This window comes from Equus asinus, chromosome 13 (assembly GCF_041296235.1).
Source record: "Equus asinus isolate D_3611 breed Donkey chromosome 13, EquAss-T2T_v2, whole genome shotgun sequence".
Classification (NCBI taxonomy): domain Eukaryota; kingdom Metazoa; phylum Chordata; class Mammalia; order Perissodactyla; family Equidae; genus Equus; species Equus asinus.
In genome coordinates this window covers 58,600,979-58,625,083 of record NC_091802.1, presented here as the reverse complement: position 1 = coordinate 58,625,083, position 24,105 = coordinate 58,600,979, and the positions used below count along the sequence as shown (strand labels likewise).

At 54.0% G+C, this 24,105-nt stretch overlaps 1 protein-coding gene across 3 annotated transcripts; it reads left to right on the top strand.

Annotated features, from left to right (window-relative positions):
* Window positions 1-5,170: 5,170 nt before the first annotated feature.
* Window positions 5,171-21,797, top strand: CANT1 (calcium activated nucleotidase 1). 3 transcript variants are annotated; one of them, XM_014863487.3, is made up of 4 exons: window positions 5,171-5,307; window positions 15,761-16,413; window positions 18,433-18,636; window positions 19,608-21,797. In XM_014863487.3, exons 2-4 carry the CDS (start codon window positions 15,783-15,785, stop codon window positions 19,976-19,978), a joined length of 1,206 nt encoding a protein of 401 aa, XP_014718973.1. In that variant the 5' UTR covers window positions 5,171-5,307; window positions 15,761-15,782; the 3' UTR covers window positions 19,979-21,797. The 3 variants fall into 3 exon arrangements, with proteins under 3 accessions (XP_014718973.1, XP_070339846.1, XP_070339845.1); XM_070483745.1 differs by lacking the exon at window positions 5,171-5,307 and adding an exon at window positions 9,671-9,827; XM_070483744.1 differs by lacking the exon at window positions 5,171-5,307 and adding an exon at window positions 14,806-14,992.
* The last annotated feature ends 2,308 nt before the right edge of the window (window positions 21,798-24,105 follow it).

Below are 24,105 nucleotides of genomic sequence, written 5' to 3'. Positions count from 1 at the left end.
TCCCGGGTTGCTTATCGACACAGGAAAACCTAGAGATAAGCTCGTCTTCGTTCCTGTGCATAACATGAGGAAATTCCCGGTCAACAAGACCCGGGCCAGCACACTGATGACCTTCCCCCAGTTGCTCTGTCCTCAAATAGCCTTCACAGCGGGAGACCAGGGAGACCACAACAAGAGAAGCAGAAAAGGCGAGCAGACTGCATCTTCACGCAGCACCTGCGGGACCTTGGTCTAGGATGTTAGAGAATCCAGGTCTTTCTCAAAACTCCTGGGAATCGGGAACTCCCTGAATGCAGTAGGAAAGTTCCCCATTGCCCCATCCAGGAGACTGACCTGAAGAAGTCATGAACCGACATCAGAATTCAGTGCACACGAAGTTGGGCATGCAGCTTGAAAGAGAAACAGATGTGGAGATGGAAGATTTGTTCCCCCTCTTTACGCCATGCAAGATGGCTTTGGTGTTGAAGAACTAAAAGACCGTTACCTTTAAGATAATTCCAAGACATGCACTCAGAGACCCAATACAGAGCGAAGCTTTAGAAATACAACCAAATAATGACGGTCTCTTCCAGCAGCGACTGGCTTGTTCTAACAGGAAGTTTAGATCCTTGGCCTGGGGATGCTGCCCAACCTCGCTGGGCCTTAGTTTCCTTGTCTATAAAGCAGAGACAGGCCCACCGTCTTTCATCTGGAAACTGTGAGGCCAGATGTGTTGGGAGTAAGATGCAAATATCACATAGGGCATCTTACCCCAGCAGAATTAGGGGCAGCGCCCCTGCGTCAGACACTTGAATATTCTGTAGTGCGATAAATGAAGGCCATTCATAGTCTCACAACAGTTCAAGTCACGCTGTTCTGTCAAATTCGTTCTTGCCAAAGTTAGGGCAAAACTAAGTTTTCAGAGCTTTTTGTATTGGGGGGAGTTGGGGTAAAGGATTATGAAGCTGTAATTTCTCACATGGTTGATCAAAGGGGTGATGGAGCACACACAAAGTGCTAGAATGTTCGTTATAACTGTCACTATCATAAGTATAATCTTCCTTCCCTCCTCTTGGGTTGAGTCTCCATAACTCCCAAGAGATTAGAAAACTGATTACTCATTTTTCTTGAGGCAGAAACGGGGCTGGGGGGAGGGGAGAGCGTTGATATTAAATGTGGCAACAAGAGCCTGGGGTTTCCCAAGATATTTGTGTGAGACAGAAGGCTCGGCGGCATGGGAAGTCCCAGAGAATGGAAATCGAGGTCTGAGAGCATCTCGGGTAGAGCCTTCACCACCCACAACTTAAGCCAGCAGGCAAATGGGCAAAGACGCACAAGGCCAGGCTCCCAGAGAAAGCCAGTCAGCCCTCAGTAAAGGAAATAAAATACGTCACCAAACACAGAGCTGGCCAGGTCCCTGATGTCCTTTGTCATCTACTTCATTACTGCTTTAAAATTGTAAATTGGAAAGATGGGAAATCGGGCAAGCCAGGGACCGCCATGCAGACTGTTCGATTCTCCCTCAGCGTGGCCGTAGTGCCCCCAGGCAACCAGGGCAGAATGTTCTCAGTTCAGCAAAAGCCTTCCTGTTGGACCGTCCAGGCTGGGACAAGAGTCATGGCAAAAAAAACAACATGAACAAATCAGAACCCAACGCCAGCAGCAGTGCGGGAGAGATTTCATCAGCCCTGTGATGGGCCAGAGGCCTGGGCAAACCAGAGCAAAGAGCAGCGCCCCCAAGGTCTCTCTCTGAAGCTCCCTACTGTACGGCAGGCCACGCCCATCTGAAATTCCCCAGGAGCTTGCAGCTCCTGCACAGGGACGTCTGGGCCAGACTCCTCGAGGCTTCCCGAACATTCCCAAGTGGCTCCGCTTTCTCAGACAAGGGCAGCTCCTGGGAGGTAAAGCCCAGAGACTCAGAGGGGGAGGGCACATTCCCCAGAACCCCTGCCCAGGGGGCAGCACACTCTGTCCTCCCCCGTTTGCCGATTCTTTCTCTCTCCCTGGGCATGTCATTGCCGCTCACTCTGTCTGTTTCCTCATCATCGGAAAAAACTATGTGACCTCCATCAAAGTCTGCAAGACGCTCGGTTCCAGATAAGCACAGCCTGTCATTAGTGGCACTGTGATTTTTCCTACCGCGGCCTGAATGTCCTGCCTCTCCCAGCTATTTTGGGCCGGGCTGCCCCGTCATCCCACAAGGGCAGAGACTGGTATTGCAAACTTTTGAATTCTGTTCTGAAGGGGAGCGACAGGCAGGCTCAGATGGTGGCGTCCTACTGCCAAGGGGTGGGGGTGGGAGAGTCTCCATGCGGATTTGGAGAAGGAGCTGAGATGGAAACTTGGCAGCCAGAACCAGCCTCCCTGGCCGCTGGCCCATGCTCGTTGCTCCTGGATGGTGGTGTCCGTGTTCTGGAAGGCTCGGGGCAGGTGGGGATCAGGACTGGCAGCTGCAAGGACAGGACAGGCTAATCTGCTCTTTACGATCCTCAGCCTGGAGAAGACCCCTGTCTGAAGACAACAAGCCTCTCCATGGAAGTCCCGTCTGGACTCTTGATGCAAACACGGGCAGTCAGGGGTGAGAAGGTACGCGTGCAGCCTCACTTCTGCCATTTATGTGCTTTCTGACTCTAATGAAGACATTTCATGCCCCGTGCCTCAGTTTCTCCGTTGCTCAACGTTTACGCCCCTATTTTGGAAATTCCTTTTTGGCACTTTCAGTTACACAGAGAGAGTCACAGACGGGACGATAGGGCAATATTTTACTTGATAAATAAAATGGGAGGGCCCCCTGGTGGACTGCACAATTCTAAGCACTGAACTATGAAATGAATGAGTAAATGAGTAAGTAAACACATGAATGAACGATTAAAGTGAAGAATTTTTAGACTTTTATGCAAAGCCACAGAAACAAAAGGAGGAGAGAATTTCCAGAAGGAGGCTGTGGCAAACTCTCCAGCAACGCGAAGAAGACAAGAAAAACCTAATTGTATATGAGCCCTGAGTCCTTGTTGACTGCACAGAGAGCAGTTGCATGGCACAGCCTCTCTGGGAGGCAGTGTCTATTCACTAGAGGACATAAGCATCCTTTGAGCCAGTGATCTTTCCTCTAGGAATTTACCCTACAGATATGTTCACAGTTGTGCTCAAATATGTTGAAGGCCTACAGCCCCGAAGCATTGCTCTAATGTCAAAAGATCATAGATATCCTACAAGGACATCATTAAGGGTCTGGTAAAATAAATTACAGTACATCCACATAGTGGAATGCCACACAGCTTTTTAGACAATGAAGCAGCTCTCTATATAATGATATGGAACAATCTCCAAGCTATATTGTGAAGTGAAAATCAAAAACCTTATTGAAAAACATTAAAGAAGACCTAAGAAAATGGAAAGGCAAACCATATACTTGGGTAGAAGAATGAATATCATCAAAAATCTCAATTCTCTCTCAGTTGATCTACAGATTCAAAGCAATTCCATGCAAAATCCCAAAAGGTTGGACTGGCTGGGACATAGTGAGAGGCACAGAGGAATTGTCCTACAACATATGAAGGTTTATTATAAAAGAGAAATAATGAGGACAGTGGTATTAGAGCAGATGTGAAAAATTATAGCAATACAACATAATAGAAATCCCCCCAGACAGACCCAGCTATATATGGAAACTTGAATTATGACAAAACTGACATTGCACACTTATTTGTGGGGAAAGGATGGATTATTTCCCCAAAACAGCACCGAGATGTTAGGCATCGGCAGAAGAAGAAATATAAATGGCCCAAAAATATAAGAAAAGATACACAACCTTTCAGTGATCAGACAGTGAGAAGACATTTAATGCAGATTGGCAAAATTAAAACATCTGACAACATCTGTGGAGCAAAAGGGTCTCTCATCCATTGCATGCAATTTTATTTTTGTAAAAATTACAATAGGCAAAACTAAACAATATGTTGTTTAGCACATACATAGCTATGTGCTGACGTTATAAAATAATGCACGAGAATTATTAACACACATTTCAAGATTGTGGTTACCTCTTGGGTGGGAGGGCTGGGAACCAGGAAGAACACCTAGAGAGCTTTCAAGATAACAGGGCTGTTTTATTTTTTAAGCTGGGAGGCATATATAGATACAGATATCTTAGCAAATAAAAGACTTAATTTAAATAATAGTAGCATACGGTACACGTTGGGATTCAGTTTAGCACGACGGGAAACAAATGAATTCCAGAAGGGTTTGTTCCCTCTGCCACACCCCCACCCCCCACCTCCGCCAAGGAAAAGTGTAGAACCATATGTTTAACACATTTCTGTTTGGTTTGGAAAAAAGGTAATTGAATATATGTGTTTATGATTTGTTTGTGTGTCATAAAATATTTCTAAGAATAACCACAAGAAACTAGTAATAGTGATTGCCTCTGGGCAGGGAATGCAGAAAAGGGTGGGAGGGACGGTTAATTTTCACTGTGCACCATTTAGATAGTTTGAATTTTCCCCTGTGCTTCTCTTACTTGATGGAAGCCTCTTGAGAAACCGGGGATGTTCGCACGCACGCAAAGCCCGAAGGCGCAGCCCGGCAGAGCCCCGAGCTCTGCGTGATGCTCCATTGCTACCGGGCTTTTTTCAGGATTTCTAAAATGGGCATCATTGCAGGACTCGGGGGTGAGAGGCAGGGATGCCTTCTAACGCATTCCTTTAAAATAGCTCCGAGGCAGGGGAGGGGACTGCAGAAAACGGATGAATCAGAGACGCTTATTTGGGGGGACGGGGTTGTTGATTGCAAGTCAGCAGCCGGGAGACCCCCACCCCCGCCCAGGATACTCCAGCCTGTGGACCTGTGCCCTGACCGCTCCTTAGGAAACTGACCAACAGAGAGCCAGGGAGAGGCGCTCTTTGAGAATGACGGGGGCAGAAAGGGGTCCGCGCTTCTCCAGCTCCGGGCAAGGGTTTCCACAATCTCAGCTCGAGGAATGATAACCCCCCGCCTCCAGTAGCCTTCATCCTCACCCCCACCCCATTTTTGGTTTCAGAATAACGCGGTGGAAGGGCCTAAGGGTGGGCAGGGCAGACGTCTGCATCTCTCTCTCCTGTCCTTCCGGGCCGCGGCTCCTCCTCCCGGACCCGCTCACTGAGCAACAAAAACTACAACCCCCAGCAACCCCAGCCCGCGCCCGCGCGCAGCCGCAGAGTGGAGGCTGCCGGGAGCGTGTTGCTCGGAGGCGGGGCGAGCACGCCGGGCGGAAGTCCACCGCCGCTCGGACCCGGTCTTGCCCGCAGCGAGGCTCCGCCGCCTGCGGGTCCCGGAGCCGGCCCGCACTGGGTGAGTGACGGCTGTGCCCGCGGCCGCCGGTGTCCTTCCTCGTGACGGCCCGCCCCGGAGCCTGCCGCCGCTCTCCACCCCTGCCACGTCCCGCCCCTGACCCCGCAGCCTCGCTCCCCATCTGACCGCGCGGGGCCTCTGCCCCCTGACCCGCAGACCAGCTCTCTCCTCGGACTAGGGGGGGACGCCTCCCTCTGACTCTCAGAAATTGTCTCCTTCTTCCGACCGGTGGCGGACACCTCCCCCCTCTGACTTACTAGATACCTCTCCCCTCTGACACTGGACACGTCCCCCCTACCCCCGCCTTGCAGGACCCCTACTCTCTCTGATCAGTGCGGGACACCAACCCCCTGTGACTTGCTGGACACCCCCGCTCTCTGACTTGCTGGACATCTCCCCTCTCTGCCTTGCAGAGCCCCTCCCCACCCTGACTTGCAACACACCTCCTCCCTCTGACCTGGGGGACTCCTACCCCCTCTGACTAATGTGGACGTCACCCCCTCTGACCCTGAAGGCCACATTCCCTTCCTGACTCGTGTGGGACATCTATCCCTGAGGACAGCCCTTTCCTGCCCCCCTGTGATGTCACCACCCCTACTCTGATCTGTGCAGGGCCTCTCCTGACCCATTGGGGAGCCCTCCCCTCTCTGACCAGCGCTCTGTCACACCTGCAGTGGGCCGACCTTCCCCACCCCAGGCCTTCCTCTCCTGCCCCTCTCAGCGCAGTTCACTTTCCTGCCTTTTGCACCCAAACTATTTCTCCTCCCCACTTCTTCTTTCTCCTCCTCCTCCCTCTCCCCTGTCCTGGTCTGGATCCTTTGGGGATCAGCACCTCCTCGCCCTGCTTGCTGCTGGTGCCTTCCCCTTGCCCTGTGTGTCCCCGGGCTTGGCGGGCACCTGTGGTTCCTCTTCTGTCTGCCAGACACTTCTTTCTCCCAAGTGCCTGAGTGTCCCCAGCAAACCAGTATCTCTTAGCACGCTTGCCCCGTGGCTCGTTCCTGTCTCAGGGTGTGTGCTTGACATCTTTTCCCTCCACGTTTTCAACAGAACATAGGTGTGGGAACACGCATCTGCTGATGTTGGCTGAATCTTGCTCGCTCTTCAGTGCAAGGTCCTGGGGTCACAGAATGGAGAAAAGGAAGTCCTTCGGGAGCTGTGGGGTCTCTCCGGCCTCTCCTTCCTTTCCCTTTGAGGAGCTTTATTGAGAAAGATCTTCCTGGACTGGGCTGCAGACCCTCCTCCAGTCCCCGCCCCACCCACGGGCCTCCCAGCAGAACAGTCCAGCCTGAGCCTGTGGGCACAGTGGGGCTCCTTCCAGAGCAGCCGGTGGCCGCCCTGGTGCCTCTCCCTGCCAGCCTCAATGAGCCTTCTATTCAGGCCTCAAGCGCCCTGCTGAAAGGCACATTGATGGCCAGCCCGCTCCCCTCTGGACTTGGCAGGGGCGTTCCGACCTGTGCAGTCCAGAGGTCTTCCGGGAGAGGACTCAGGTGATGTATGGACTGCTTGGGCACTGTCACGAGGCCACACAGTGGTCTGGGGATACAGGAGTCTCAGTTTCCTGGCCCTTGTCCAAATTAACCTGATCACAAAAGGCAGTGGTACATCATGGAGTCACAGGGCGGTGGAGGAAATCGGATGCTTGAGAGTGTAGATGCCACTTTGTGGCACCACGTGGTTCCTCAGTTGAGGTGTAAATCTGATTGTCTGATGCTTTCTGTTAGCTGGAAGTCTCCTTTCTTCCCCCTAAAGCTATACCCCAGGTGTACTTCATGCCATGTTTTCATAGCCCATAGCAATGTGCTAAATGTGTTGGTTTAAGCTGTTGGTACTTGAGGACATTTTACCTGCCAGTCTCACTGTGCCCCAAATCTGTCATGCCTCGTTGCGCCACAGCGTCAGAGAGGAGAGAGCAGCGTGCAGTGGGAGGTGGGTGCTCACCCCCACTCCCTGAATGTGGCCTTTGAGGTGCACACGAGCAGGCTCCCACAAACACGCACGGCCCCTTTCATCTAAGTCCCAGGACTTTCCGGGCGGCAGCGTGGCCGTGCTCCTGGCAGCCGTGTAGGGTAGGTGTATAAATGCTCCAATGTTTTCTCTTTCAAAGACAGAGTATCTCACATCTGGGAGTGTGGTCCAGAGTCCTGAAATAGTCGGGACTGTGCCGTGGAAGTCATTTCTCTGTTGTACAGACATTTGTGGAACGGTACTCAGGATCCTGAAAACAAAAAGAAAAAAAAGGACAATGATTATTATTCTCCCTTTAGTAACGTTCTGGAGTGTGGAGATTTCCTGGAAAGCTCTTATCAAATGCCAACATTAAGGGGATTTAAAACTTTTATATTGATTTTTTAGGACTTTTATGTTGATTTTCATTTTCATTAGACCTAGACAATTACCTAGGAAAAAGTAATCCTGCTAATGGAGAAATCTGTTTGGGAAGATGTCTCGGTTTTCTCTTTTGTCCACCTTTATCTGGAATCCTACTTGTTGATCTGTGGTACGTGCAGGCTTTAAATGGAGCTCACAGTTCCGGGTTCCCAGACAGAGCGCTGCTTCCATCGTGCTCAGCCAGGGGACGTGCCGTGGGGAACGAGGCAGGAGCAGGGTTCCAGATAGGGCCATGTGCAGGCCTGGGGCCAGACTGGATACAGTTATGGCGAATGACAACGTGGCCATCAGTGTGAGACTAGAGCCCACCCAGAATGACTCCCAGGGGTCCCACAGGGAGGAATGAGTCCTGCAGTGCTGGCCACTGTCACATCTGCAGCAGGCCAACCTTCCCCACCCCAGCCCTGGCCTTCCTCTCCTGCCCCCCAGCACTGAGGAAGGTGGGAGAGAAGGTGGGTTCGGGCAGGTGCAGCTGCACTGTCTGTGGGAGCAAGCCCTGATTTGGGTCAGTCGTGGGATTATTCATCCCCTTATTCTCAGGCTCTCTGGAAAACACCCCCGATGATGTGTAGTGGTATTTCAACTGAGAGGGTAACTTTTTTCTTAAAATTCCTTCAAGTATAACGTTGATGATACAATTAAACATACCCAGCCCTACTGTGATGCAGTAAGTACAAACTGTGGAGGATTCTGAAGCTGTGCTGCCCACCCCATAGACAGAGCTATGTGTGAACAGTCCTGGCCCTTAGGAAAAGCTGGGGGTTCCTTCCCTGTCTCCCACCTCGTGGTTGGCAGAATAATGGCCCCCAATATGTCCATGTCCTAACCCCCAGAACCTGTGAATGTGTTATGTGGCAAAGGGGGATTAAGGTAGCAGATGGAATTAAGAGTCCTAATCAGCTGACCTTAAGATAGGGAGATCATCCTGGATTACCTGGGTGGGCCCAATGGAATCACAGGGTCCTTAAAAGTGGAAGAGGGGACAGAAGAAGAGTGTCAGAGGGGAATGATGGCAGAAAGGCACAGAGAGATCAGACATTGCTGGCTCTGAAGGTGGAGGGAGGGGCCACAAGTCAAGGAATGCGGGCAGCCTCTAGGAACTGGACAAGGAAGGAAGCAGATTCTCCCCAGACCCTCTGAAAGGAACTCAGCCCTTGATATTAGCCCAGGGACCCGTGTCAGACTCTGTCCTGCAGGGCTGTAGAATAAGTTTGTGATACCTACCAAATCTGCAGTGGCTTGTTACAGCAGCAATAGAAAACTGATATACTCCTTTTGGGTAGCTGACTTAGAAGCAGAAGGCTGAGCAGCGAGTTATCCTGAACTGTATTCAACTTGGTCCAGTAAGCAGTTGCTAAGGGGGCAAGGGGACGCAGAATTTAGTAGGATCCAGGGTCTCCGCCTTTAAGGAAGTTACCGTCTGGGAGGAGGAGCGACCTCAGTAATCCATAAAGGACAGATTTGACTACGATGATGCCCTTTTCCGTCCTGGTTTCCTTCTGCTGCCCACCCCTGTCCAAAATTGAAATGGCATTTTCAAGTACAGTAGGAAGGCTTGGTGAGTCCAGAACAGAATGCCTCGCAGCAGGAAACATTTTCAGGGAGGCTGGCCCACAGGAGGTGTTTCACAAACACCCCTGTCCCCAGACACGTCATCCGCGATCTCTCGGCCGCCACCCGCGCTGGTGCTCTGGAACCCTCGGCCTGCCTTTGCCGCTCTAGAGCGTCTGTAAGGTCCGCGGGTAGCTCTTTGCTTTCCAACCAGGAAATACACTTTGGCGGTGAGCAGAGCGGGGACTCGGAGGCCTGCCTGCTGTGGACTTAGAGTTCAGAGACTGTGGTGGCAAGGGGAGGCAGCTGCTGGCAGGAGTGAGGGCCTGCGGAGGAGGAGGCAGGGAGCTGGGTGTGGCCCTCCTTATCTCTCACTTCCTGCCCCTCCCTCGTTCCTGAAAGGAAAGAATTTGCCCTGGCTGCTGCTGGTAAACCTGTTTGTTCTGCCACCTGTCACATAGTGCTCCAGAAGGAAGCCGGAGAAAGTGACCTTCTCCGGGTAGGCTGTGTCAGGAGTGGCTGCCCCTTTTGTCTAAGCCTTGCGTAGAGTCTGGTGGCAGGCCCGAGGATGACCCGTGAAGGTAGGGTGTCTGACTCGTCCTCATTTTTCATCCTGGGGTAGGGCTGCAGCATCACCCCGAGTGTGCATGGAGAGAACACGCTGCTCACCTTGGAGTCTGGGAACCCACTTGGGGGTGGACACACATGGTCCACCTTGCTATACAGGCCTGTTCTGTAAGGAGGAACTGGTTCAGCAGAAAACAGCCATGCCTGAGTGTCCTTGGGTTATTCTTGACACCACCCTAAAAAGAGGGGGTGGGGAAGGAATTAGGACCCCGAGCCTCCTGGGTGCTTGTTGCTCCTCATGGGTCCTCTTTCCAGGGACACTCCCCTGCAGTGTGGGGGTGCAGGAGAAAGGGAGCCAGCAGGGGTGCAGGCCCTGGGGTTTCTGACCCGGAAAGAACCTGTTTGCAGGCCCGCCTGGGCAGGTGAGCCTGTGACCGTTTACTATAGCAACTTGGTTCTCCTTTTCCTATAGCAACTTGGTTCTCCTTTTCCTGTTTAGACAAAATCAACACGCTCTCCTGAGGATGGTGGGGTTGACAGACTTCTGGTCACAGTACAGCAAACATTTAACTGACGTGGAGCCTTGAGGGTGTGGGTGAGGAGAGAAGTCCCAGAGGGCCCCGCTTCCAGGAACAGCTTTGTCTGTTTCAGCTCTCCCCTTCAGTGGTTCATTTCTGTTGGCGTTTGTGGCTGAGAAATTCTTTTGTTTTCTTTTGAATGAAAATGCAAGCCAGCGCTCTGCACCGGGCCCCCAGCAGCACAGTACGCAGGCTCTGACCGTCAGTTTTAGGTGATAAACCAGCAGAGGGTCGTGGAGAACAAATGGAAAGATGACTGGTTGAAAACTTTCTTTTCTACAAAATAAAAGTAATTCCTTGGGGTCCTGAAGGAGAGATGAAGACCGCGGCTGGGTGTTGGTCCAGAGGGAGGTTATTCTCGGGGTGACGCTGCAGGATTTTCTGGCAGGCAGCCAGCTGTGCTGTCACTGAAGGCAGTCATTCTCTCGTTTCTGCCCCTCCGTTAGGTCCTGGGAATCAACCTGACCCAGCAGAGCCCCTGCCCTCCGGGAGCTGTCACTGGGGAGACTGGTCGGGAACCGGTCCTTGCCGTCCAGGATGGCCTGTGCTGCTGCAGAGCCACGGCCCACACAGAGGCGGCCCAGAGCACAGTGTGTCAGGCGCGTTTGTCTCTAGGGCTGCCGTAACCAGTTACCACAAACTTGGTGGCTGAAAACAGCACACTTCTGTCCTCATATTCTGGAGGCCAGATGTCCAGTCTCAGTATCCATAGGCTGAAATTAAGGTGTCCGCAGGGTCGTGCTCCCTCCGAAGGCTCTAGTAATCGAAGGCTCCAGGGGAAATTCCATCCCTGCCTCTTCCAGCTTCTGGAGGCCTCGGGTGTTTCTTAGCTGTGGTCACATGGCCTTTTCCCTTCTGTTTTTTGAGGAAGATTAGCCCTGATCTAACATCCACCGCCAATCTGCCTCTTTTTGCTGAGGAAGATTGGCCCTGAGCTAACATCTATGCCCGTCTCCCTTTATTTTATGTGGGATGCCTGCCACAGCATGGCTTGACAAGCGGTGCGTAGTTCTGCGCCCCGGATCCGAACCTGCGAACCCCAGGCCACTGGAGCGGAGCACATGAACTTAACTGCTGTGCCACCGGGCCGGCCCCCTTCTCCTCTTCTGTCATCTGCAGATCTCCCTCCGCTTGCCTTTTACAGGGCTACTTGTGATTGCGTTCAGGGCTCACCTGGCTAATAGCCCCATCTCAAGAGCCTTGGTTCAGTCCTACTTACAGAGTCTTTGTTGACACATAGGAGACGTTCTCGGGCTCAGGGATTGGGCCTGGACACCTTTGGGGCCAGTGTCAGCCTCCCACAGGAGGGAAGCTCACTAGTGGGGGAGAAGGGGGTAGGGACAGTGGAGGCATGATTCTCATGGCTCAGCCAGAGACTTCTAGATGGTTCCATATGGTCAGAGGAGATTAGCATTCCAGGTGGAGGAAGCATCCTGTGCAGAGGGGCAGCACGTTGAAGATGGACTCATAAATTACCCGGCGTCATGCGAGCGGAGAGCGCAGGAGGAAGCGGGTCTGTCTGCAGGCTGAGGGGTGCGTCCTTCAGCTGGAAGGCGTTGGGGTCTAGTGGAGAGTGTTAACCCAGCTTTGCTTTTCAGAAGAGTCGTTCTATCAGTCATGTGAAGGATAGATTTGAGAGGGTCCAGACTGGAGCCCCTACGGTTTGTCTGTGGGTGGATAGGTAGTAGATACTTCCAGCTTTGCAGGCTGTGTAGTCCCTGCCTTGCGGACAGGTGAGGGGACCTGGCGCCTGCTGGGATGTGAAGAGGAGAGAAGGCGATAGGACTGCTGGCCAGGGTGACTGCTGAGGGCTGGGAGTGTCCTCAGCCAGGGCAGTAAATTCCTGAGGGGAGGACCTGTTCTAGGTGCCTGCGGGCTTGTGACCAGGAGGCTCGGCAGGTGGGCACGTTGGCCTGGAATTCAGAAAGGTTCAGGCTAGGAAGGCTTGGGAGCCCTCACTTAGAGACCAAGGTCACCTTGGGTAGACTCAGAAGGAAAATAGGTGGGCAGCAAGGGAGGAGCCAGCCTTGGGGGTTTAGAAGGGATAGATGGGGAGGAGGACCCGCAGACAGTGTCCCATTCATGTCGCCATCCCTGCTGTCAGGAGATGCAGAGGGACACCCCATGGGACATGCTCTCAGGGTTGCACCTCAAGAGCAGCCCTGTGGTTGGTCCTGTCCGGGAAGCACGGGGCAGACCCTGGTATGGAGTGTCCAGCTGGGACAAGGAGTGAATGCTCTTCCAGGATGGTGAGGGCTGGGGAGGGACAGAAGGCGTCACGGGGACGCTCCGTTCATAAGCTCACGGATTCACCGTGCGTCCACAGTTTTTACTGAGTGCTTTCACTGTACCAGAGAGTGTGGTCTGGAGATCCAGTGGTGATGCAGGTGGGGACCTGGACACGTGTATATAGACTGTGAAGAAGGAGCCAGAAGGGCAGGCGTGTCGAACTGACCCCTTCGCCCGGGACCAGGGCAGCCTGGGGTGTGGGGGCGTGGGCGTATGGCTCCACCCTGGGCCCCTGGCTGCTGAAGGAGGCTGCACAGTCTCTGCCGGGAGCGAGCAGACAGGAGATGCGGCGGGATCACCGGTGACAGTGAGGATGGTGACTCAGGAATGGAGAGGGAGTTAACCAGGGGCAGTGAGGACGACACATCACAGTGCTGACAGTGGGCTACACAGCACCCATTGTGTCCACAGCACCTGCAGCGCAGTGTGACAGCCAGGCGGCTCAGCCATCGGGGGCTGGATCCAGGCTGTGCGTTTGCAGAATAACTGTTGTGGGGCATGGGGACAAGGAGGACGAGGCTGTTGAAGATGCGGTTTAATGACCCAGCACGGGCTGTATTTTTCATTCCTTCAGCAAATGTATCCTCAGTTCCCATGCTTGCCCAGCTGTCAGCCAGGAGTGTAAGCTGGCGGCAGGCAGGTCCTTGCTCCCTGGAGCGAAGGCAGAGCAGAAAGAGTCAGTCAACATGCTGAGAGGGTGAGGGGAAGGAGCCAGGTGCTGTGGTGGAGAGGGGCAGCCTTGGGAGGTGGGCAGGCCAAGTCTTACTGAGGAGCTGACATCTCAGAAAAACCTAGAAAGGTGAAAGTGAGGCGGGCACTCGAAGAGCCAGGGCAGGAGTGTCCTGGGCGGGGGCTCAGGAGCCTTGCCCTGGGTGGGTGAGGGCGAGGGTGGTCGGCTCTCTGGGCGAGAGTGAGGTCTGGGCAGGGCTAGCCACGCAGGTAGCAAGGGTCTACTCCTGGAGTGGGCCACTGAAGCAGGCAATGACGGCTCTGATCGACTCACTTGAGAAGCAGGTGCCGCCGGCCGTGGGGGTGAGTGGTTGTTGAGGAGGGGCGAGGCGGCAGAGGGGCTAAGGGGCTGAGGGAGGCTGTCTGTGTGGTTCCAGTGAGAAGGGGCTGTGGAAGCAGATGAGAGCCGACAGGAAGGAGACGGGTGGCCCAATTGACGGTGCTTGTGATGGAGTAGATGCTGCGGAAGGGGGTGGGGACCCAGACCACACCTAGGTTTTCTGAGGTGGTGGTCGTTCATAACTTTCTGCCGAAGTATAGTATTCATGCAGAACAGTGCATCTCCTAGAGTTTTGATGAAAGCTTAGCCTGGGCAGCTGTGAATATGGTTTCCCCATCACCACCACTATTCCTGAGGGAATATCTGGGGGCAATTGGGTTGGAGGAGAAAGGGGAGAAAGACTTAGGTTTTGAAATACTGTGTTTAGAGTTCGAGTTAGAAATCCAGGCACAATTTTGAAGAGGTGAGATATAGGACTTGAGAGCTCGGTAGCCACGTCGGGCTGAAAACAGATGCTGGGCGGCTTTGGCCCATGTGGCTTTTGAGGCCACACTTTGTGCAACCATGCAGCAGGCGCAACTGGGAGGAGCAGGGTCTCCTGTTCCCCAGCCCTGAGGGCCTCAGCGACCAGCTCCCTGGCTGCGTGGCATGGGAAGCGACCTCCTGGGGGAGGAGGGCACCCTTGTCCAGGAGGGAAGTGTGGAGGCCAGCCCCACGCACTGTGCTCACTCCTTAGAGGTCACTTCTCTGCACCTGACCCTGTGGCCAAAACAAGGGAATGGGCAAGCTGGCTTCCACATGGAGCCTGGGCCAAGTTTTTCATCCTCGGAGCCAGCACCCTGCAATGTGGAGGGGGACCCGGCCACATAGTCTGAGTCGGGGGCGCCCAGCGTGGCATGGACTGTGGAGTCCCCACGTCCTTCCCAGCTGCCACCTGGCAGTGAGAGGAGCACCTGCCCCTAAAGTCACACCATTGGTGGTTGTGCAGGAGGAGGCGGAAATGCCCCAGTGGTCGGGCGAGGGGAGTTCCTTAGGCTGGGACGTGCTGAGTTACTCCTGAAGGACAGAGACTGAGCCACAGCCTGGGGCTGACGTTTGCTGATTCTGCTCCCCCAGCTTGGCGGCTGCCTGGGAGACAGATGCTGGCCTGGTGCTGCTGTGGCCACGCTGAGCTGCTGTGGCCCGTGCTGGGGACGTGAGCAGGGGCAGGTGGTGAAGACCTGCAGTTCCTGCTGCCACCATCTGAAGATGGTCCTGCACCTGGGGAGTCGGCTGGGGGGCCTGAGGCCAAGCCACGCCCCAGGTGAGCCCAGCTGTCCTTTGCAGCTGACGCGCTGGCACGCTGGGCTCCAGGCAGAGAGGGCCATTCAGACTCTGGTCCCTCAGTCATTTGCATTAATAGAAAGGTGCCGGGGACAGATGTTGCCAGAAACAAGTATTTCTGTTTGGCTTGAATCTGTTTTATACTTAGATTTGAATTTTACAGAAACTTAACCCAGAGGGGAGTAAAAACTTGCATAATGAGCATGTGTCTGCTCTTTGCACTGTTCTAGGTGCTGGGGACACAAATGAACAAACCGGTAACTATGTACCATGATGTCAGGTGGTGACAGATGCCAAGGAAGGGACGGAGGGTGCCATCGGGAGGGCTTCTCGGCTGAGGTGACATTTGGTTAAAATACAGATCTGTACCCTTTCTGTTATCCTCTCCCACCCAGCCGCCTCAACCCCCCCACCCCTCCCCACACTCCTGGCCTCACTCCCCTGCTGTTCCCTCTTTCTGGGATGGCAGAGCAGCAGCCTGCACAGACCTTCTTTCTCTCCCGCCAGCTGGGTCAGAGGAGATGGAATAGTTTTCCTTTGGGAAGACTTCTCATCTTGCTGAATAAGAGAAAACAAAGCTATTGCTAGAGTCAGGATTTGATTAAGCCAAGGAAGGAAGGGCCGCAAAGTGGCGGCAGTACTGTTTGTCCTGGATAAGGCAGCCTTCAGACCGTGCACCTTCAAGTCATGGGGAAGCCACTGTGCTTTGCGGGTCGCTGACCTCTCTCCTGTCTCCCTGGGTGTGCAGGTCCCATCTGCCCTGCAGTCTGATGCCTGTTCAGCCCTCCAACCACCTGGAATGGAATGAGTCTATGCACTCCCTCCGGATAAGTGTGGGGAGCCTTCCTGTGCTGGCGTCCATGACCAAGGCTGCGGACCCCCGCTTCCGCCCCCGCTGGAGGGTGATCCTGCCGTCCTTCGTGGGCGCCGCCGTCCTCTGGCTGCTCTACTCACACCGCCCACCCCCAGGCAGGCCACCCGCACCCAATGCCCACAACTGGAGGCTCGGCCAGGCGCCTGCTGACCGGTACAACGACACCTACCCACTGTCTGTCCCCCAAAGGACCCCAGGCGGGACTCGGTACCGAATCGCTCTTATCGCTGACCTGGACACAGAGTCAAGGGCCCAAGAGGAAAATACCTGGTTCAGTTACCTGAAGAAGGGCTATCTGACCCTATCAGACAGCGGGGACAAGGTCGCCGTGGAGTGGGACATAGGTCACGAGGTCCTGGAGTCCCATCTGGCAGAAAAGGGGCGGGGCATGGAGCTGTCCGATCTGATCGTCTTCAATGGGAAACTCTACTCCGTGGATGACCGGACAGGGGTTGTCTACCAGATCGAAGGCACCAAGGCTGTTCCCTGGGTGATTCTGTCCGACGGCGACGGAACCGTGGGGAAAGGTATGTCGGGCCGCTGCGTCTCTGGGTTTGGTGAGGTGCTGGGGGAAACGTTCGGCCGCCCATCTGCCAGCTTGGTTTGCATGCACTCACGGAAAAGCGTTCTCGTGCCCAGAGGAGGGGGCATCGGGAAGAGCTAATCTCCCTCCTGCTCCTGGCCCATGGCCCCCCCAGCCCGGGAGCACAAGCCTTGTGGCCCTCCGACCAAAGTGGGGTCCGGAATAGGAGCCAGTTGCTAGAGCACTGCCAGCGAGCGGGGTCTCTGCTGGGAGAGGGCTAGGGCTCTGTCCGCTGTGGCTCCAGGGCCTCTCAACGGGCCCTTTATGTCTTACGAGGTATCTTCAGAGCCCGCTGGGACTGCACCCTCCACGTGCCTTCCCTTCAAAGCCCTCGTGTCCAGTTGCGCTCTTTGAACTGAGACCGTATTAAAAAGTAAACTTTTGCTGCCTGGCGCTCTTTTCTGAAAACCCAGCAAAAGAAGGGTCTGTGTAAGAGCCCTTTGAGGGGAACCCGACCTTGAAACCAGCCGTGACCCACAGCTCTGTGGTTTGCTGGAAGGAGTTAGCACCTGCGGCTGGCATGGGACAGAGCTAGAGAGCGAGCCGAGGTGGCCCCTTGCCTCGGGTGGGTGAGGTGGCAGGGGCACTGGGCGCCAGCAGGAGGGTTGACAGGAGCTGCCTGTGTGCCCGAGCTCTTAGTGGGTCTGCACCTTCTGGAAAGCTGAACCACTGCAGGATGTCCGAGGTCAGGGGGAGAATTGCGTTAGCTGGGCCCATGGGCACGCTGTCTGCCAGGCCGTCCCCGTGCAAACTCCCTGCAGGGTCTGCCCGAGGCTGGGGCAGCTGGCCCGAAACGCGCCTCAGCCTGGGTCCTAGAGAAACTGTGTTGCCCATTTCCTGCCTCCGTCTGTCATAGTTTATGTAGCTCTGTTCTTCCTCTTGGATCGGGAAGAAAGCAGAATAAAGGCAGCCGTGGGGTTGCCCTTCGGTCGGATCATCCAGAAGGCACAGAAGACCTGGTGAGTGGAGAGCATCTTATCTTGAAAATGGCCCAGGGGGCTGAGCCCAGGATCACAGGAATTCAGCAGGTCCCTCCAGAGCCGCCTGCCAAGAAGCATTCCCGAGGCTGCTGCCGGCTCGTGGAGAGGGTGGCCACTCCAGCTCCTCGGGCCGGCAGGAAGCTTGCAAACCCTCTGGGAAGGCAAGCACGATTCAGAACATGGGTGGAGGAATAGCTGAGAATACACTGGAGGAGCAAAAGTCCCCACACGTCTGTGTGTGTTGCAGCCTTCAAAATCAGGTTCACACCGAATCAGTCCGTCTAAGAAAAGAATCATACCGGTTGGGATGGACACCATGAGCCCCCACGCCAGCCCCTTAGCAGCTCTGGCTACTGGCACTCAATTTACCCTCAGTGACATGTCAGGTATGGCTGCAAGGACAGCAAACGTGTTCTGCTGTGATGGGCACTTCAAGTGCTACCAGTTCCCTGGCATTTGGGCATGATCGTGAAGTGGGGGCTTACAGCTTGAGAATGGGGTTTGACGATCAGAGGAGATTGGCAAGCTGTCGGCTGGGCCTTTCGGAGCTGGGGGAGGGGCACCAGCGGCAGAAGCAGCTTAAATCAAATCGCGTTGAGAGGACGTCCCCGCAGAGTGTTCTGGATTGAGTTGCCGAAGGAGAACGTGCTGGTTCCTGGAGGGGAGGGAGAGAGGAGGGGGACGAATAAAGACGGGAGTGTAGGTGCCCACCTGCCCTGCGTGAGTTGTCGTGGGGTCTGCTCTGGAGATGGGTGCCCGACTGCTGACCCTCTGGAATGGAACTCTGAGCCAGGCCATCCTGTGCTCTGCTCTCTTGTCATGGCCTCATGGCCTCTAGTGAAGTCTGAGCCAGGTCACCTCTGACACCCATGGCTGCTGGACCGAGAGGGCTCTCTGCTCTTGCCTGACCAGACCCCACAGGAGCCCGATGGCAGAGGGCTAGCCATCATCTCAGGCACGCCCCTCTCATTCTTTGTCCCTAGGCTTCAAAGCTGAGTGGCTGGCTGTGAAGGACGAGCATCTGTATGTGGGCGGCCTGGGCAAGGAGTGGACCACCACCACGGGGGAGGTGGTGAACGAGAACCCGGAGTGGGTGAAGGTGGTGGGCTGCAAAGGCAGCGTGGCCCACGAGAACTGGGTGTCCAGCTACAATGCCCTGCGGGCCGCTGCTGGGATCCGACCACCAGGTAAGGGACCAGGCCCCACCAGGTGGGCACGGAACAGACACCGTGCACCCGGCGTTTGTTTCCAAACACAGCAGCTTAGTTTCTTTCTTAACTTTGTTGATTTCAGCTGTCTGTGATGGCTGCTCCCATCGGGCCAATGGATTCTCAGGGCAAATGAGCCGTTTTCTCTTTCATCCCTCACTCACCCGGACAGATCACCTCCTGCTGTCTCGGTCCACAGCCCATCACGCCAGGCCTAGTTCTGGCTGTTCCCTTGGGGGTCGGGGCCTCAGGCCTCGCACCTGACATGGCAGAAGCAAGACGGATAGAGCCCTGGTTCTTTCCCCCGTTTTCCGAGGGTCATCATGGTTTTTAGTGGGGAACTGCCGTGCTTGGAGCGGCCTGGTCAGCCCTAGGCTGAGGGAGACGAGCCTCTGAGGACATTGCTTTGCCTCCAGAGGACTCATTCTCCAGCCTTAACTGTAATGGGAGTGATGCTTTCTCTTCAGCCTCGGGGCCACCTCTCCCCATCCACCCGTCTGTTCTTAACAGATCAAACCTGATCATCTGGCTCTCTCCCCTGGGCTCTCTCTCCTTCCGTCCATTAGCACCCAGGAAGCAGAAATACAGACTGACCCCATAGCTGTGGCTTACCAGCGGCCCTGGGGAAAGCCAGCAAGGGAGCTTGGCGAGGGGAGGTGGGGCGCACCAGAGACGTGGTCTCCTCCTGCTTTCCCTCTGTCTTTTTAGTCTGGATAATCGGGAACAAAGCAGAGGGAGAATCCCCCGGGAAACACGGAGACCTAGAGCAAAGACGGGTGGTGCTGCTCCGGCTGACAGGCCACCTCACTGCGTCTCCCGGAGCGCGTGCAGGGAGCCCCGGGGCCCCCCGCCTGCTGCAGGGCCGTCGAGGGTGCTGCACGCCCTGTGGTGGGGAGGGACGGGAGTGCCCGATGGGGCGCGTGACCTGTGGGTCTGCTGTGTGTCCCCAGGCTACCTCATCCACGAGTCCGCCTGCTGGAGCGAGACACTACAGCGCTGGTTCTTCCTGCCGCGCCGCGCCAGCCACGAGCGCTACAGCGAGCGGGACGACGAGCGCAAGGGCACCAACCTGCTGCTCAGCGCCGCCCAGGACTTCGGCGACATCTCTGTCAGCCGCGTGGGGGAGGTGGTCCCCACGCACGGCTTCTCCTCCTTCAAGTTCATCCCCAACACCGACGACCAGATCATCGTGGCCCTCAAGTCCGAGGAGGACAGCGGCAAGGTCGCCACCTACATCATGGCCTTCACGCTTGACGGACGCTTCCTTCTGCCGGAGACCAGGGTCGGAGGGGTCAAGTACGAAGGCATAGAATTTATTTAAGCCGGAGAAATGAAGACGTTGAACTGGGCTGAGGAGTGGACAGTTTTAAGCTACATCAGGACTCAAATTTGATAAAAACCAGAGGACGGCACTTTTACGTGGTGTTTTGTTTGCTTTCCTCCTCTCCTGAACTCTGGGGCGGATGCGCGGTGCAGAGATCTCCAGGCTGATCGGGGAGTCAGCGCGGTGCTGAGCCCTGTGCTCCCCAGCGGCCCTCTGCGCTGCCGCCTGGTGGTAGAAGCAGATCATTGCAGGCATCTTAATTTGGGGCCCATGCTCTCTAATTCTGCTAGGCCCTTTCTTCCTTCTATCTGACCTCCCTGTCTTCCTTTCCGTTTGTCCTTTTGTTCAATAAATCTTTCTTGAGCTCTTCCTCTGTGTCAAGCACCGTGCCCCTGACAGGGAGTCCGAAGTGAACCTGCTCGTAGGAACTCCCAGGCTACCCCTTTTCTTTCCTCGTGAACCTCGGGCATTAAACCCACCCCCCAGGCCCTCGGGAAGGCACCTGTGTCCCCGGCAGGATGCTCAGGGCTGTGAGCGAGGGCAGGCCCGGGGTCACCCTGCCCCTCCCCGTCCCACCCTCACGGCAGACATCTCAACTTCATGGGGCCGACCCCATGTTCTCCTTCAGGAAAATTCACTGGCCACGTAGCACTTTGAAGTTTTAATTATTAACTTCTTTTAATTAAAGCAGTTTCGTTTGTCATAAAATTGAATCTCCAAGTCTTATCAGGCAGGGCGTCGCATTGTTAAATTCATTCCCAGCCATGGAGGAAATTGTAATTAAGCAGTTAAGAGTTGGCAAGACAAGTGTTTAATTGTTTCTAAGTCCTTGGCCAGAGGTTACAAAGATAAAGAAGGCCTTGCCTTTTTCTAGGCACTGTCAGAAATTGTTGTGCCTTTAAAGCCCCCCAGGAATGACGCTTTCCTTTCCTGACGGTGAGGCCGGGTCCGAGGGCCGCGGCCGCCACTGGGCTTCTTTACTCCGGAGCTTGTGGACGAGGCCTCCCTGGCCCTGGGCTTTCTGTCCCTGGCCTTTTATTTCTCCTCTTCCCTCTGGAGCTTTGCCGCCTCCTCTCCGTGGAAAGTCTTCACGAAACCTTGGCTTGTCTTTGTCCCTGTGGCCTCTTCTCAGTGCTCCAGGGTGAAGACAGGGTTCGGCACACGCCAGCCAGGACCAAAGCCTCGAAGGGCTGCTGCATCCGTGCCCCTCGCCAGAAGCTACCTCACCCTCGGGACAATGTAGGGGTCCGTGATGGCCGGGAAGGGCCGTCTCTTGGGCTCTGACTGTTACTGTGCGGCTCCATCTCACAGGCTTTTCCCACTCTGAAACTTTAACACAGCCGCTAGCAGGGGCCCCAGTAAGGACGGCCGTCTGTCTGTCGTCTGGTCGTCTGTTTCTTCCAAACAAACGGCAGAAGAACGGAAAACAAGCTGTTGAAGGTGACACGTTTCTCTAGAACTCGGCTCCCACTGGGCACAGCCTGGAGGACCCAAGTCTTTTCTGACTTTGCCTGCCCGGGCTCCCTGGCTCACCTCCGTGTTGAACGTCAGTGATGTTAGGGCTGTGTGACTTTAGAAATACAGAGACGAGACCAGGAAGGTTGGAGGACTTGGGACAGTCACTAAGTTGAGAGCTTTCTGCCTCAGCCACGGCCTAGGTGCCCAGAAGCAGCATTTTCACACAATCAGTGATTTTCAAATATTTTAAAGCTAGCCTCCCCCCCACCCCATATTCGCTGCTGTAAGCATAATGATTGTGTTCCTTCCTACTGGAGCCATTGTTTTGTAAACAATAAAGTGCCAGAGGGGACTGTGAGTTCTCTTTTGTCTCCCGGTCTGTGTTGGCTGTTCTCCAAGGGTGCTGCCTGGGGAATACAAGAGAGGTGATGGTTCACACGCCTGCTCAGTGAAGGGTGTGTTCTGTCTGTGCCCGTGGGGGGGGCAGGGAGCACTGGCAAAGGGAAGCAAGAAGAGTTCTTGGCATGGGACATCTGACGTGCCATGGGCATTCGTGGGGCAGGGACCCATGAACCTTTGCAGACCAGGGAGCTTTTCTGGAAACTGAATCGTCCAGTCCAACTTTTGGTGGTGTCTGAAGATGCTCTTTGGGTCTTAATGGTTAAGAATATAGGCTCTGGATCCTCCTGAGTCCAGTCCTGGCTCTGATACCTTGTAGCTGTATGACTTTAGATAGTGATCTGAGGTCTCTATGCTCTAGTTTCCTCATCTGCAAAAGGAAGATGATAATAGAGCTACTTCGTAGAGCTTTGGGGAATGGTAGATGAACTCACACACATGCGGGTCTTACCTGACGCTTAGTCAGCTCTCACCCGCTTTGATCTTGCTCACCAAGTAGAGGTAGCTGGAAGATTTGGTAATGAGGTGGGGCTCCGGCAAGAGGTCTCACTGATCTGGGTGTCATTAGTGTGTCTGATGAATCTGCAGGAGCGAATGAGACCATGCCAAAGGACATCAGGGTCCTAAGAATCCTGACATGAAACCCCAGGCACACGGGAAAGGAAGGGACTGGCAAAGAAGAGAGACTTAAACTGGAGAAGGAAGAAACCAAGAGAGTGGGTGTCATAAAAGCCAGTGCCCATATCTTCCTTTTGTCCCACCCCCACCCTGCTCTGTGTCCCCAGAGGCTGGCCTGAGTGAACCTCATCAACCCTCTGGGAGTGAGCCCGGACTGGCAGGAGGGAGGGCAGTGAGCTGGGAGGCCCTGATGCCCTCCTGCAAGGTTGCCTCCCACATCATCTCGCAAGGCAGCTCCCTCACGCACTCCCCGGAACCTGGGCTCCAGTAACCGCTCCCTGCCCTTGTCCCTTCTGGCCTGGGAGTGGTCGTAGCTCCAGATACCACGCTACCCCTTGTGGTCTCACTGTTCCCTGCTCACACACACCTAGTAAATAGCCCCTTTTGCAGGGAGATCAAGTAAGAAGGTCTGGAGACTGTCCATGGACTAAGCAACAAGGACTTGGTGTTCTTGGTGATCCTCGTGAGGACAGTTCAGGAGAGTGGTGGAGGAGCAGCCAGAGCGCGTCCGGCTTAGGCGGGAACGAGATGAGGAACTGCAAGTGGAGGGGCAAGAAACTGAAAATACGTTCTCGACCATCTCTTGAAGAAGTCATGACACCTCCACTCGCACAGCCGGCTTGGCGCTCTCCTGTGTCCAGTGTGCAATTCATTAGCGAAAAGAAAACTCCAAAAAGTCGTCTCAGAAATGAGTGGGTAAAATGAGATTAATTTATTTCCAATGTTAATTCTATCCTCTTATGCACTTTAAATTGGTAAATGTTAAGGTAACTTATACCTTAATAAAATTGTTAAAAGATTTAAATAAAGCAAAAATAGAATGCCTTCACACAAAGAAAATTCCAGGCCCAGATGGCTTCACTGGTGAATTGTACCAAACATTTAAGGAAGAAATAATATCAAACCAACACAAAGTCTTCGTGATTTGGGGAATTGGGAACAATTCCCAACTCATTTTATGGGGGCACCACTACCCTGATACCAAAACCAGATAAATGTTTACAAGAAAAGAAAAATACAGACCGGTATCCCTCTTGAACATAGATGCAAAAATCCTTAGGAAAAATTTAGCAAATTGAATCCAGCCATATATAAATATGAAAACTCTTCATGGCAAAGTGTGATTTATCCCCAGAATGCAAGGTTGGTTTACTATTCTAAAATTAATCAATGTAATTCACCATATTAACGGACTAAAGAGGAAAACCATATGATCATATCAAAAGATACAGAAAAAGCATTTGGCAAAATCCAACACCCATTCATGATTTTAAAAAAATAAAACAAAACAAAATAAACTCTTAGCCAACTAGGAATGAAAGGAACTTCTTTATCCTGATAAAGGGCATCTGCAAAAAACCTACAGCTAACATCTTATTTCACGATGAAAGACTGAATGTTTCCTCCTAAGTCTGGGAACAAGGTAAGAATGTCGGCTTTGGCCACTGTTTTCTCCCCTACTTAACTTTATATCTTGAAATCATTTTAAACCACATAGACGTTACATAACTCGTACGGTGTTGCTGTGTTCCCCTCACATAGCTTTCTCCAGTGGTAACACCTTATGTTACCATAGACAATTATCCAAC

Excerpts from the sequence above, each read along its gene's own strand:
- CANT1 (XM_014863487.3), top strand. The coding sequence starts at position 15,783 with ATGCCTGTTCAGCCCTCCAACCACCTGGAATGGAATGAGTCTATGCAC. Across the intron at positions 16,414-18,432 it reads CGACGGAACCGTGGGGAAAG|GCTTCAAAGCTGAGTGGCTG; the intron begins GTATGTCGGGCC and ends CTTTGTCCCTAG. Across the intron at positions 18,637-19,607 it reads TGCTGGGATCCGACCACCAG|GCTACCTCATCCACGAGTCC; the intron begins GTAAGGGACCAG and ends GTGTGTCCCCAG.